Genomic DNA, 14,885 nt, shown 5'->3' on the forward strand with positions numbered 1-14,885 from the left:
GTTTTTTTTACTGTATTGATTTATGTACTGTGTTCCATCAGTAGGTTTTCTTTTTGTTATTAGTCATTATGCCTTCGGTAACAGCTTCTCATTTTACTATGGCTTCCTAGTAACTGGGAAATAGTGCTTCCTAGAGTTCAATGTATGAATAATATGGAAATACAGCAAGTGTTTGCTCTGCACCTCAACTTTTGTACATCTACAACACTGAATATGGTTATGCTCAGCTGAAGAGACAGCATAACTTTAAAGCCAGAGAGAAGAGAGAAGGGAAGATGCAGCAAGGCAGAACTGCCCTGGCTGGCAGGGAAGCTGAGGCTGGCAGAGCTCATGTTCAGGCTTCACTCTTCATAGTTACTGAAGACTGAAAACAAAAAAAATAAATGACCCATTTATGTGAGGAAGCCCTTAAGGGGGATTTGCAAATGAAGAGAATGATAGGCTTTATCTTCCCCTACTGGCTTACAGGAACACAACCATACCACCTCCACATAGATTTTACATTACAATGGTCAATGCAAATGAAAGCTTTATCTCATTTTTTCATATGGAGAAAGCTTCCGCTTAGATCTTTTTCTGAACTAATAAATGTCTGAGGTAGAGCTGATTCATATATTTTGGTTTGAGAAAGGTATTTTGATTAGTCCTTCTTCTATACATTTCTGATAAATGAGGATTAATTTCACCAGGATCTCAGTGGTTATGGTTTATCTTAACCATTGGACTGATTCATCCAAGCAATGATTTAATCCAAACTGTGCCAATAAAAAGTTGTGGATCACTCTCAGTGGGTGGAAGAGCAACCAGAAACAGTCTCACTCATATCTCACTGAGCAACTAAAGCCACATGCAAAAGCACTTTACATGCTAACCAACGGAGTGCAAAGCAGCAGCAGTTTTGCAAGGCAGTCCTCTGCACACAGCCAGCTTCTACCTGGCAGCATTTGTTATCTCCAGCCCTCTCCTAAAAAACTCACAGAAAAGTTCCCTTCAATTTAGGAAATTTCAGCATTAATTTACCTGTGTGTGACTTGGTACTATGCAAATGCTAAAGTAAAAAAAAAAAAATTATAGCAAAATCTATGTTGTTTTGTGTTGCTGCTGTGCTTGAAGGCAAACTTCTTACCAGATTTATTATGTATCAGGCTGATATTCAGGTTTTGAGTTTTGATAGAAATCTATCAATCCCTAAACTAATATATCTCTGGTCAAAAATACATAAGTATTCCCATTACTAGTTCTTATTAATATATTATGAAAGAAACCTCTTTTCTATCCAGATATGATTTGTTATTTTGTGGTTACTCTCATAGTTAAAGGATTTAATATCATATGCAAACTCATAGAATTCCAGGCAGAAATTATGTAAGGAGGGAAGAGCAAAGCCTATTTCATAAGCTAGTCAGTCTACTGTGGCTTGCCATATCTCCACTACAACCATCTGCAACCAACTGAATTCAAAATCCATTGCTAGTCTCATCCTCTGGAACAAGCTATGACAGATTGTCTTTCTATAGTTTATCTCAAAACTTCTTCAGGATCAAGCGTTACAATTCACAGTTCAAATGAGCTCACCTTTCCTGCAAACACTTGCACTTTTTCTTCCTTCTCTACAGATCATGTGTTAGTGTTTATCGTTTATACAGGTAGCTCTCACAATAGGAAAGTAATACTATATTTATTAAAAGTCCATGGTCTTTAAAATAATAGAAGGAAACTGACAAAATTTAAAATCAATAAAGCCCATCGCCTTTTCTTCTCAAAATTGTTTATTTCATGAGCATGTAAAAATATTCAGCATTTTCACCCAAATTGCTACCAAAATGTAACTATTTTCAATACTGGTTACATAAGATGGTCAATACCCATTACATAGTAAAAATGGGCATTAGTTTACAGTTTAATCTTATCACTGAGTTTATGCTAAATATATTTTGACAGACAGGTAAATAGATCCCTTCTCTTGGTATAATAGATAGTAACAGGAAATGAATTGCATTTCACTAAAACAAATTTCTAAACTCACATCAGCAATATCTACTGCAAAAAAAAAATATGTTCCAAAATAGACAAGTCTTATACCATAAAGTAAGGACAGGGGAGGGAAATCAATAAAAATCACTGTTTATCTTACTTCCCAAAGCAGTCTTCTGAGAGCCATTCCCCCCCCCCCCCCCCCCCACTGCTTTAGTGCGCCAAGAGTGAGTATAGAAAATGGCTGAAAGCAAGAAAAAAGCAAGGGAAACAAAATGGTGCATCAAGGAATTTGATTGGTCAGATTTTGCTGCAGAGTCCAAGTCCGTGATACAGAGAAAGGAATATTTCCTGAGAATAAACATATAAGCAGCTAGCAATAAATAAATTAAAAGAGCCTAGGAATCTTACAGTACAAGGCTTCAAAAAATATTTATTTCCTCTAAGCAATCCTCCCTGTTTTCTTGTTTATCCGCTTAAGAGAAAGCTGAATTGAACTCAATCCAACTGCCTCTTACAGATACATCCGCTCAAGCATAGCACTGCAAAACTGAGACTTAGATTTCCTACTCGAATGGAGCAGAAAGCTCCCTGAATTACATAAAAGGCCTACTGCATTGAAAAAGAAATAAACCACCATGGAAATCCAGAAAAAGATCTGGAAATATCTTTTTAGGTGCTAAATCCAAATCTATTGAGTAGGAGGACAAGGGTTTGTGCAGGTGAGCGCAACAGTCAGGAAGAAATATCGTTTTCCTGGAAGGTCTACAAGAGCCACTGAATACAACAGGTGGGTGAGAGTCTGCATTTAATGATATTCTGGACACAATATCAAGTTATGAATCAGTAATACTCCATAGGAAAAACACTATGTGCACTGGGTGCAGCAAATATTTTGGGGGAACCTAAACATTCCCGGGAGAAAATTGATCCAGATACACATCCCTAAGCATTCAGAGCCAGAATCACGAATGATGCCACAAGTGCATCTCAGAGCAGACATTTTTCTAAACGTTTTAGCTTAAATTTGGAAAAGTTACCCAAAACAGGGGGGCAATGTTTTTCAAAGTTGCCCAACCCTAGGTTCCCACTGCCCTACACCCAGCTCTGCAGGGAAACATTACACTTATCTCAGAAAAATTATGTGCTGAGAAGGGCCAGAGATCAATGTCACTCATGATAGAAACGTTCAGAGCAGAGTGATAAAGAACTGAGAAAATTACTGACAGAACATCCGCCATTAAAGGGCGGGAAAGAAAATGTTGTCACTTCAGAAATAAGACTTAAAGAGAAAAAGCATTTGGAAAAGGAAACACTTGCTATTACGGATTAACTGTTAGTGGTACTACAAGAAGAACATAGTATTTGCTGTGTAAGAAGGGGTGTTTAAAATATACTAACCTCACAATTCATTGTTACTAATCAAAGAAAACAGAACTGTAAGTAGTTGCATTAGTGCATTCGTGATTGTTTTTAAGAGCAGACAGTAAAACAACTAGTGTCACTTTCAGCCTGACAAAGCCCGCCAAAAGAACTTTTTCATTAATACTTCAAGTTGACTGCTAAAACCTATGAAAAGAAGCGTTCCCCATTAATGGAGATTTGTCAAGTAACAATCACAGCAGGAATTAATCCAAACCGGTTTAATGTCCTCAACCCGAAAAAAAAAAAAAACCGTGGCTTACATTGTTTGGCACTTACCTCGTAAGAAATGTGTTTTAGCCCCTGAAAAATTACAAAAGATGCAGGAAAGCGCATCTTCTATTATACAAGATGAAGAGTTTACAGCTCTTTTTAATGGCCGTGTGGTGGCTCTTAAAAGAGCCTTTGGGTTTTCGATAGTCAAAAGATCCTTTTGTTGGAAACTTAAGCACGCTCCCCGCGGATGCGGCGGGCGAGCTGGATGTCCTTGGGCATGATGGTGACGCGCTTGGCGTGGATGGCGCACAGGTTGGTGTCCTCGAAGAGCCCCACCAGGTAGGCCTCGCTCGCCTCCTGCAGCGCCATCACGGCCGAGCTCTGGAAGCGCAGGTCGGTCTTGAAGTCCTGCGCGATCTCGCGCACCAGCCGCTGGAAGGGCAGCTTGCGGATCAGCAGCTCCGTCGACTTCTGGTAGCGGCGGATCTCGCGCAGCGCCACCGTGCCGGGCCGGTAGCGGTGCGGCTTCTTCACGCCGCCCGTGGCCGGCGCGCTCTTGCGGGCCGCCTTGGTGGCCAGCTGCTTGCGGGGCGCCTTCCCGCCCGTCGACTTACGCGCCGTCTGCTTCGTGCGCGCCATCTCCCCCGGAGCAGCCTCCCGGCACTGAAGGACGAGGGGCTTGGGAGAGTGCGGCTGCAGGACCCGCTATTTATAGACCCGTCCGCGCTGTGATTGGCTGCCACGATGGCGCCGATTCCATTGGTCTGCGGCGGGCGTTTGAAAATCCCGCGCTGCGGGGGGAGGTAACGGCCGCTCCCCGCCCGCAGCCCCCCCCCTGCGCGGCCCCGGCTCTCGCCCCCCCCGGCCCCGGCCCCGGCCGCCCCTCACCCCGCGGCCGGTTTGACCCAGGCGCGGTCATCGCCGCCCCCGTCCCGTACAGCCCCCGTCCCGTACAGCCCCCAGCCCCCGCGTTACGCCCCCCCGACGCATCCTGCGCGACCCCCACTTCGATACAGCGCGCTCGCTCGCCTGGTTACTTTCCTCGGGCGTGACCTGCTGTTTACTTCTATCGTTCCCTGTTAATTTCAGGCGATGATGATTCCCTTTTTTTCCCCAGCGGTTCTTTCATTTTATTACAGTAACGGGAAAGGGATCTGCGCCACACACTTGGGGTATCCCCGAGGCTCGTTAAAATGATACTTTTCTCTCTGCACTTTGTATCTTCAGCTCTGTGTGGCTCGGTAACCCCCATGAAACAGTGTTGCCTTGCCGAAGGTCGCGCATATGCGGCATAATCCCCATGGAGTACCCTAAGTAAACAACCCGCTCGGTGGCGTTCGGCCAAGTCGCCTGGGAAGAGCAGCTGATGCTTAAAGGGGACGGCGGCACTTTATTCGAAATGGTTTATTTCATAACGGAGGGACAGAGAATACCGTGTGTATCTCTATGACTACCAAAATCCAAAGTTGAAATAAATGCACTAATGAGAAGATAAATATTGAATCGCTTAGAACTGGATTTTCAGTCTTATCTTTATACATCTGTCCTTGAAAGAGCCCAGTTACGTCATATAAAAATCCACCACTAGAAATCCCATTTTCTCCTCACAAGCAAAGAATTATTTTTTCCCCTATTAATCGGAACATCCTAATCTGGAAGACAAAGTTAATACTATATACCAGTGCCACTCACCGAAACGAACAAGTGTGAACCACTCTTTTACTGAAAACGTGGGTGGCTCTGAAAAGAGCCTTTGGGTTAAAAACAGGATCCGCGGCGCTCTACTTGGAGCTGGTGTACTTGGTGACCGCCTTGGTGCCCTCGGACACGGCGTGCTTGGCCAGCTCGCCGGGCAGCAGCAGCCGCACGGCCGTCTGGATCTCCCGCGAGGTGATGGTCGAGCGCTTGTTGTAGTGCGCCAGGCGCGACGCCTCGCCAGCGATGCGCTCGAAGATGTCGTTGACGAAGGAGTTCATGATGCCCATGGCCTTGGACGAGATGCCCGTGTCGGGGTGCACCTGCTTCAGCACCTTGTACACGTAGATCGAGTAGCTCTCCTTCCTGGTCTTTCTACGCTTCTTGTCACCCTTCTTCTGGGTCTTGGTGACGGCTTTCTTGGAGCCCTTCTTGGGCGCGGGAGCGGACTTGGCTGGTTCCGGCATTTCAGGGGTCTGTCACTACCTGTCTACCGCAGGAACGACGTAAATACAATAGCGGCGGCGCCTCTATTTATAGGGGCGGTATGCAAATGAGGCGGCTCAGGGCTGTTCTCTTCCATTGGACGCTCCGGGTCGGTGATGTCAAAGCCTTTCCCGGCGCGCAATTGGCCTGTGCCGCATCGCTGCTCCCATTGGCCAACTCTGCAATCGCAGCCTCCGCCAATCACAAGTGCCGCGGAAGCCCAGAAGGAAGGGATAAAAAGGCCGGGTGGAAGCTTTTGCTTTACTCATCCGGATTTCGCTGCTTCCCTGCTCTCTTCTGCGGGCCTTGCCGATTTCCGAACTTCAGCCGAAGACATGTCCGGCCGCGGGAAGCAGGGCGGGAAGGCGCGGGCCAAGGCCAAGTCGCGCTCGTCGCGGGCCGGGCTGCAGTTCCCCGTGGGCCGCGTGCACCGGCTGCTGCGCAAGGGCAACTACGCGGAGCGGGTGGGCGCCGGCGCCCCGGTGTACCTGGCGGCCGTGCTGGAGTACCTGACGGCCGAGATCCTGGAGCTGGCGGGCAACGCGGCCCGCGACAACAAGAAGACGCGCATCATCCCCCGCCACCTGCAGCTGGCCATCCGCAACGACGAGGAGCTCAACAAGCTGCTGGGCAAGGTCACCATCGCGCAGGGCGGGGTGCTGCCCAACATCCAGGCCGTGCTGCTGCCCAAGAAGACCGACAGCCACAAGGCCAAGGCCAAGTAAAACCGTAGCAACAAACAACCCAAAGGCTCTTTTCAGAGCCACCCACATCTTCCTAAAAAGAGCAGAACACCTAAGTATAAGTACTGGGTTCACTTGTTTCTTTGGAAACAGATTTTATGTAACAGGAAACTTGCATACAGGGGGAGTTCTCCTAAACAGCAACTCCATATTTAGTGAACCAGCTCTGTTCTGCAAGTCCCTTCAATTTTTTTCTCTAACAAGTTACTATAAATCAATAAAGTTGGGGGGGACGAAAAGACCACCACCAAGCTCCGTCCCTGGGCACGCCGTGGGACAAAGCCCAGCCCAGCCCCAGCGGGCACCGCACGGTTTCCGAGCGGAAAAGCCCCGCGGACCCCCGGCGGCGGGAGGGGGCGTGGCCGGGTCTGGCCAATCAGGGAGAAGCGCGCCAGTTTCGAACCCGTGGCGGGAAGGGGCGCTCTGCCTCCCGGGTTGCGCTGGGTCCTTCCCATGGGCTTTTTTTTTTTTTCCTTCTCCTCTTCTTTCCTGCTTTTGTTTTTTGTTTTGTTTTTTTTTTTGTTTGTTTGTTTGTTTGTTTGTTTTCTTGTTTCTTAATTTTAAACTTGCCATGTATTGCTACTAGAGCTCTCAGGCAACACTTACAGATCTGTAAGTTCCTCACCAGGATGCTATCTCACAGCTAACACAGGTTTAGCTTCTAAAGGTCAGGGGGGCTGTTCAAGTACATGATATTGGAAATGCAGTGGAGGTAATGGAGGATCTCGAGTTCATGTAAAATAGACTGAAGTGTCCTTTCCTGCACCGCATAAGTTCCTGTAGGGGATTGTTATGTACATGTCTGGGCTTAAACTGAAATATCAGCTTATTTTCTTTTCTTTTCTGTTCTGTTCCCTCCAACAGCATTGCTGGCTGTTAAAGGTGCTCTTGGTTTTATCTGCAAGTTTTCTCTTCTGATATCCTTACATCTTCTTGGGCCATTTCTTGCCTTGGCTGCTTTGGGCCTTGCTGCCTTGGCCAGATACTTTGCTGCTACTGCTTTCTGTTTGGGCTTGGCAGCTGCACTCACTTAAGGCTCTTGACTGCTTTCCTGACGGCAGTGGGCGTGGTCTTGGGCGCGCTCAGAGACAGGATTAAAACTGGAGGAGGAAGATAAACAAGTGAAATCAGCCAGAAGCTGGTATCCGCAAGGAGGAGCCTCCCACTGTTCGCGCCTCGGGGATTTGGATTTTGCCTTGCTGTGGCTCTCCACTCTGTGTTTTTCCGGAACATACATATATATATACTTATATATATATATGTTTTTTTATTTTTTTTTTCTTCCACTGTAATGGACCCTGCATGTTCCGCTTTGTTAGGCAGACACAGGCAAAGCAATTTATATATATAGTTTTTTTTATTCAGTAATGTTTTATGCGCAAGAAAATAAAGCTGTCCGAAGGACAGCCTTGGAATGCAAGGTCCGGAAGCTGTAGGAGGCTCTGAGTGAGGCTCCACTGGGCAGAGTGAGGCCTGGGGGAGGTTTTTTTGTGTTCTCTAAAAGCGGCTCTTGAGAAAGACAAGGAGGAAAACAGCGTGCTATTCTTTTCAGCGTCCTCCCTCAGGAGGAGGAGGAGCGGGTCACTTGTGGCGATGTGTTAATCTGTGATGCTCAAAAGTGTTGCTTGGAAACATGATGACAATTGCGGGGTTGTTTTTAACCGGTTATTACTTAATCAATGCCCAGCTTTGATTTGTGATTTTTTTCTCCTACTTTTAAAGTGGTTCTCCTGAAAAGTTGAACTTTGAAAACGTAATAATTGCAGGACTGTAGTTATGCGTAAATTCGAGGTTGGAACTAGGTTTAAAACTTTCAGATTTTTTAAATATAATATGTTTCTCTTATATAGTGTGTTAAACAGAATAACCTCCTGGTAGATTCTTAGTATGGGGGGTGGGAAGTGATAAGATTAACTTGAAGGAGAGCATTAATTTGTAGAAGGTGCTGATTGGGCCTTATGGGAAAAACAAAGTTTGAAACCGAGGCCTCCTACCTTTCATTTTTACTTTGGAATCACGGTGTGAGGAGGGAGCATTTCTCTCTTTTCAGAATCGACGCTCGCTCAAGCTGAAGTGCGTGACAAGAAAGCCTCTGTTTTGCTTGTCTTGGAAGCTTAAGAAGGAAGGATATCTTTCCATAAAGATATTTGAAACATCCTTTGAAAACACATGTATTCTGACATTGTTTTCAAATTACATTTGTCTTGGTTGAAATGTAGTCTGAAATAGATTTTTTATGTTCTATTTGCTAAAAAAGTATTTCCGCTTAGTTGTCATAATTCACTAACTAATATTTTGTTCTTTGCCTTACCACCCGTGCTTCTACCTTGCAGTGAAGTAAATAAATATCATGGCTTTCTTTCATAGCACTTTATGACTAATGTTCTATTTTATGTGCCACCAAAGCACTATCATGGCATTTTACAATTATTAATTAGCTATTTAAGGCATACTCTGACCTATATATTCCAAATGCCCCTATTCTACAGCTAAAACATAACTGGTATTTTTTCGTACAACTGCCAGCTATACTTTCTCTTTTTTGTTTTTCTTGGCAATCTGTATTTAAAGTGGAAAGGCAATATGTTCTTCTGCCTCGTGTTAACATGCTTGGTTTAGATTAATACAATTTTTACCCTTGTACAATAGTTCCATAAAAGTCATGGATATTTTAAATTAGAAAAGAGAAGTGGATGAGAACAGCTATTTATGTATGGAATGACAAAAAAAAAAAAAAAAAAAAAAAAGTACTATTTAGAAAAATGTCAGTTCATATGCAGAATTTCTATTTTATTTGGATCCCTCCCAAAATGTCTTTACCAGCTATTCAGCCAGCCTAAAGTATGGAAGTATTTCTACATAAAAGAGGAAACCTGTTATTTAAGAATGATTCATCACAGGTACTGGTAGTCATGGGGAAAAAAAGCAACAGCCACAGACACACCTAATCTTTTGACTTTTAAGTCCATACAAAGCATATCTTTATGATTTAGAGCATAAGAATGTATAGCATAGCATAGGTGATGCCATCTCTCAGATAGCCTGGCCTCAAAGGGTGTTATTCAACCTATAGTTGCTTTATAGGTCCCTGTAGTTACTTCATAGATATTTTTTTAGATAGTAAAGATAGTAAGCAAAATGATATCAAAAAAGAAACCATACTTGGTTGCACAAACATTTACTAGTATGTAGACAAATAAGGAAAACAATAAAGGAATAAAAGAAAATTCACATTTTGGTTAACCTAACCACAGTGAAAAGATATAATCCAAGCTCCCTTACTTCTAAACAGTTTTCCATTAGAGGAAGGTGTGATTTTTATTTATTTATGTTTTCCTGCCTTTCATGAGGAGACGTTGCTTCGGCCTATGCTATTTTCTAAGTGTGTAGGCAAGTTAGAGAATTCCCCCAATTCGAACAAAAAATAATTGAATGAATTGTATGTTGTTGAGGGTAAGTCGGTGAAATTGTGTAAATCTTATTTAATGCTGTGACCATGTGACAGTTTATACAAAACATAAATACTCGCAGATTTTTTCATTGATTCCTCTCAAACCTCTTCACTCAAATATTTAACTCTTTTAGTACCTTTCTGCAACTGCACATAGCAAATCAAGATATAATCAGGTAGAAATATCTCTCAGTTCTGCTGTAATGCAGACACTTTCTGAATAATATCATCACTACATTACTGTTTGTGAGCCCTTGAAAACCGTCCTGCTTAGACAGCAAAGGGGATGAAAACAAGTTATTGATATTACTAATTTCTCTGAGATATATGGTACAGGACTGATTGGTAAACACGAAAGGAAATCATGTGACTTCATTCACGTAGTAATTTCAGTCAGTGCCTCTGAATTCAGGAAATCTGAATGGGAGGATTGGGGTCTGAAAGCCAATTACTTTGTAGCTGCACAAGCACAACAGAAAATCTGCCTTTGTAGTAAAAAATAAACGCTCCGAGTGTATCCAACAGTAACACAAAAGGCGGATCGGTGTAATAAAACGCAGCTAACGCATCGTGCGTCGCTCTGTACGCTCGGCATCGTCGCAGGTCCCTAGGATCCCTAGGATCGCTGTAGCACAGCCGGGCGGGGGGGTCGCGGTGCGGGGCCCCTGCCCCTGGAGCGCGGCCCCAGCCCGGCGCTGCAGCAATTTCTGTCCAATCCCGCCCGGGCAGGAGCTGCCCGCCCTCCTTCTCCTCTTTCTCCTCCTCTCTCCTCTCCCTCCCTCCCGTCCTGTTCCTTGCCCCCCGCCCCCCCGGCGCTCTCTTCCCCGGCTCGTTCTCATCTCGGTCACCTCCCGGCGGGGTAGCAAAGCGCCGAAGGGCGTGGGGGGCGGAGGGGGGGGCAGCCCCCTTCCTTGCAGCAGAAGGCAGCTGTTAAAAGCAGCCCGTGCTTTGAATGCCTCTCGTGTTTCTGGGATCGAGCTTTGGTCTTACTTAAACCGCGTTTTCTTTGTATGGTGGCTGCTGCTCTGCGTAAACAGCCAAGGAGCACTCAGGGTTATCACCTTGCCCTCTTACAAAATATTGTTTTGGTTCTGCAGCTGAGAGCAAACAATGCTCCAATCTGCTTGAAAAACTGCTTCTGTAAGGAGTCTGCGTTACAGCGTTTTCCCCCATGGTCATTCTGTATTAGAAAACCTGATGTCTGACTACAGTGCAAAAACAACCATACCGTCTTAAGCAGGCCAAGGTGGACAAATCTTTTCCTTCCTGGATGGCATTTTTATTAAGAAATAGTAGGAAGAAAGGCACTTCCTTAAGAATTTGACTGGTCAAGTCTGCACTCTGCATATGAATGATACTGCTCTTTGATACAAGGGGAAGGATTTCAAACCAAAACCAGCTCCTTCCCTCCTGCTAGAAATGCTGCAGCTTTCCTCTGTTTCCATTGCTTGCCCATGTGGTTTGTGTGAGAAACACAGAAATGCCTGCGGGAACCAGCAGGAAGTGTTCACAGTTATGCAAACAGCTGCATTCTTCAGAATTTATTTCTGTAGCGGGGAGAGAGAGATCCATCCTCAACTTTTCACTCACCACATTCAGCTCTTCCTTCCTTGGAAAAAGACAGGGAGTCTATTTGTTCAAGGAAACCTGCAATGCATAGACAGCTCTTTGGGCCTCTGTAACTTTTTGCTTGTTAACTAACTTTAGATGTTAAAATAGACCTCACTGAACTGACAGATTTAACTAATGACATTATAAACAGTAAAGGAGATAAGTAAAACCATCTTCACCCAATAGTTGTCTATGTCCTGAAATTGTCCTAGTCTCAAGTAGGTCCCTGTATGGAAGCCATTTCAGACCCTTAAATCATCTTAATTACATCTCCCAGAACTTTCTTTTCCGATTCCACTACACTTTAAAAAAATATTTTAATTTAATTTTAAACAAAAATGTACACAATTAACTAAGGTGCATCTATTTTATAAAAGGTTTCTATGGTACAAAGATACTGTATGCTCTGGTTTGCTCTCTGTTACTCTTCCAGTGATTCTTGACATTCAAATTATTTTTGTTTAGCGCTTCTGAGCATTGAACAAATGATTTATTTAACCATGCATTAATTGTCTGCAGATGTGACAGGATTTTTTTATGCATCAGTAATAAACACATGCATACTTTTTTTTTTTTTAATGTTAAAACTTGTTTCATGCGGTAATAAGTTGTTGCATGCTGTCCCTCCCTATTGCACCTTTACCTCCTGGTTACATTTTACTTCCATGGCAATAAGCTAGAACAAAAAAAAAAAAAAAAAAAAAAAAAAAAAAAAAAAGGATTATTAAGATAGGATTATTTTTTTTAGCAAGACTTATAAAGCTCTGTCAGAGAAGAACCCCATTGGGCTTGGGATAGGAGATGTCATGATCCTCACTGCACAAGCATTTCTAGTTTCTACCTAGAGGGAAATGACTTTGAACATAGCGGTGGTCTTCAGCATGCAGATGCAGGTAGAGCCCAGAGGCAAATTCACTCCTGAAAAGAGTTGCTGCTCTACACTTGGATAGGCAAACCCACAGGGAGCTGTAAGTCCAGCTGTCAGGTCCAACAGGTTAGTCTACCTGAAGGAAAACAGAAATGAGGGCTAAACTGACCAAAACTAAGACAGACCATCTGTAATCTAGAAGCATATTGAGCTAGCAGGCTCAAACTGCAGGATTCTCCTTTATATTGATGGGTAACCTCCAGCTTTGACTATAGACCTGTCTTCAGTTTCATGGAAGATGACCTGTGCAGAGGTGTAGGTTGATGGCCTGAGCAGAGACTGACATCTTCAATGTTCCATATTTGTGGGGTGAGCTCCTTTATAACAACTAAACACGTTTCCTCAACACCCCAAGGAGAGTAGATATTTGGAAAAAAAAATGTTGAAATTCACATTATTTCACCAGTCTTCTCCTTGAAGTGTTGGTTGTCTTTTGGGAAGGTCAGAAGTATTAGTGGGAATGGCAAGACGTGATTGAGAGCAGATGCAGAGGGGAAGATGAGTGCTATGATCTGCTATGACATACAGGAGCAGAGCTGCTTTCTCTCTCCTTTCCTGCCCTCTCCCAGACTGTTCCAACTGTTTTCTCTGGCTGCCTTACCATGTCTGAGAGACAGCTAAAGCCTCTTCCAACTGATGCTGCCTGATCAGGAAGAGGATAACAGAACTAATTACTGTCTCCATTCTGTTCTGACTAACAGGGAAAGCTGACCTATAAAAATGACAAATAGGTAGTTCATAGCTTAATAACAACTTATTGGGGTCTATGAGTACCAAACTCCATACAAAAGAACCACCAGGAGTAAAGGGTAAACACTGGGCGTGGAATACAAGACCAATATGTCACATTAGGAGATATTTAATTCATCCAGGAAAGTTTAATACTCCATTTACTGATGTCCTGGTTTCAGTTAGGACATAATTTTCTTCCTAGTAGCTGGTAGGGTGCTATGTTGTAGGTTAGGATGAGAAGAGTGCTGATAACATGCTGATGTTTTAATTGTTGCAGAGCACCAAGCCAAGGGCTTTTCAGCTCCTCGCTCTGTCATGCCAGCGGACAGGCTGGGGGTGCAGCAGGAGCTGGGAGGGGACAGAGCCAGGACAGCTGACCCAACCTGGCCAAAGGGGTATTCCACACCATAGGGCATCATGCTGAACAAGATATAGGGTTGGCTAGCCGGGGGGGGGGGGGGGTCGGCTGCTCGGCGACAGACTGGGCATTGGTCAGCAGGTGGTGAGCAATTGCATTGTGCATCACTTGTTTCGTACACGTTATTAGTAGTAGTACTATTAGCATCATTATTGTTATTATTATTTTTCTGTCTTAATAAACTGTCTTTATCTCAGCTCACAGGCTTCACTTTCCCGTTTCTCTCCCCCATCCCAGAGAGGAGGGGGGACGGTGAGTGAACGGCTGTGTGGTGTTTAGCTGCCAACTGGGTTAAACCACAACAACTGATTAAACTTAATTAAGGAAGATACTAATAATATGAAATAACACTGATAATTTCTCAAACTTTATGAAAGTCTCAAAAAGAAAGACTCCAGAAAATCTAGGGGATGTGAGAAAAAAATATTCAATCTTGTGCTACATGGTTTAAAAAAATGGATACAATTTCATTGCTTTTCATAGCACTCTTACACTAGAACAGGAAAATGTGAGAAACACTGACAAGCCTAGTGTTGGCCAATATATGGTTAAGTTCAGGAAAAATAAATGTAAAAGGATAAAAAAATAGGAAATACAAATACAGTACCTGAAAGGAAAAGAGTTATGAAATTAACATGAAAAACAAACATGAACTGTTTATGTTCAAGATTATAGTAGTAGAGACCTTTTTAGGGAACAATACAGTAAATATATAGATATATACCCAAGCGTGGGATATATGGAGACCTTAATACTGTAACTAACCAGGCATGACAGAGAATAGTCTTTGAAAGAATTAAACGGTATGTTCTCAACGTCTGGAATACAAGTTAATCGATGATTTTTCAAGAACACAGGAGAATACCCCGAAATGTATATTCCCGGTAAGTATAACTAGGAAGAAAGAGGGCCAAAGTCACACAGCGTGTGCGCACCCGGGGCTCGGCGGCTCTGCACCGCCTGCCCTCTGGAGAAGGGGCCGGGGCCGACGCGTGCTGACGGGAGACCCCCGAGGGAGTCTCCTTAAGACAGGCTGAGGTTTTAACCCGAGAGCGCGGGCGCGGCTGCCCCCGGCCCGGGCCCTTTGTGTGAGCGCCGCGAAATGGCGGCGGGGCGCGGGCGGGGAGCGGCGCCGCCATTGGCTGGGATTTGGTGCAGGGCCGCGGCCGCGGGGCCCGGGTCCCCCAGCGGCTGCGGGGAAGGCGAGGC

The 14,885-nt window shown here is 44.4% G+C and overlaps 3 protein-coding genes across 3 annotated transcripts; 1 reads left to right on the forward strand and 2 right to left on the reverse strand.

The window, feature by feature from the left end:
- Nucleotides 1-3,782: 3,782 nt before the first annotated feature.
- LOC140002187 (histone H3) lies at nt 3,783-4,566 on the reverse strand. Its single transcript, XM_072035960.1, has one exon. The coding sequence runs from the start codon at nt 4,249-4,251 to the stop codon at nt 3,841-3,843; it is 411 nt and encodes a 136-aa protein (XP_071892061.1). The 5' UTR covers nt 4,252-4,566; the 3' UTR covers nt 3,783-3,840.
- Nucleotides 4,567-5,317: 751 nt separating this feature from the next.
- LOC101797338 (histone H2B 8) lies at nt 5,318-5,833 on the reverse strand. The gene has a single exon (XM_005012168.6). The coding sequence runs from the start codon at nt 5,772-5,774 to the stop codon at nt 5,394-5,396; it is 381 nt and encodes a 126-aa protein (XP_005012225.1). The 5' UTR covers nt 5,775-5,833; the 3' UTR covers nt 5,318-5,393.
- Nucleotides 5,834-6,034: 201 nt separating this feature from the next.
- LOC113843058 (histone H2A-IV) lies at nt 6,035-6,777 on the forward strand. The gene has a single exon (XM_038165866.2). It carries the CDS (start codon nt 6,129-6,131, stop codon nt 6,516-6,518), a length of 390 nt encoding a protein of 129 aa, XP_038021794.1. The 5' UTR covers nt 6,035-6,128; the 3' UTR covers nt 6,519-6,777.
- The last annotated feature ends 8,108 nt before the right edge of the window (nt 6,778-14,885 follow it).

The sequence above is a fragment of the Anas platyrhynchos genome, chromosome 1 (genome assembly GCF_047663525.1).
Source record: "Anas platyrhynchos isolate ZD024472 breed Pekin duck chromosome 1, IASCAAS_PekinDuck_T2T, whole genome shotgun sequence".
NCBI lineage: Eukaryota > Metazoa > Chordata > Aves > Anseriformes > Anatidae > Anas > Anas platyrhynchos.

Coding starts and splice junctions, on each gene's coding strand:
- LOC101797338 (XM_005012168.6), bottom strand. CDS start 5,774: ATGCCGGAACCAGCCAAGTCCGCTCCCGCGCCCAAGAAGGGCTCCAAG.
- LOC140002187 (XM_072035960.1), bottom strand. CDS start 4,251: ATGGCGCGCACGAAGCAGACGGCGCGTAAGTCGACGGGCGGGAAGGCG.
- LOC113843058 (XM_038165866.2), top strand. CDS start 6,129: ATGTCCGGCCGCGGGAAGCAGGGCGGGAAGGCGCGGGCCAAGGCCAAG.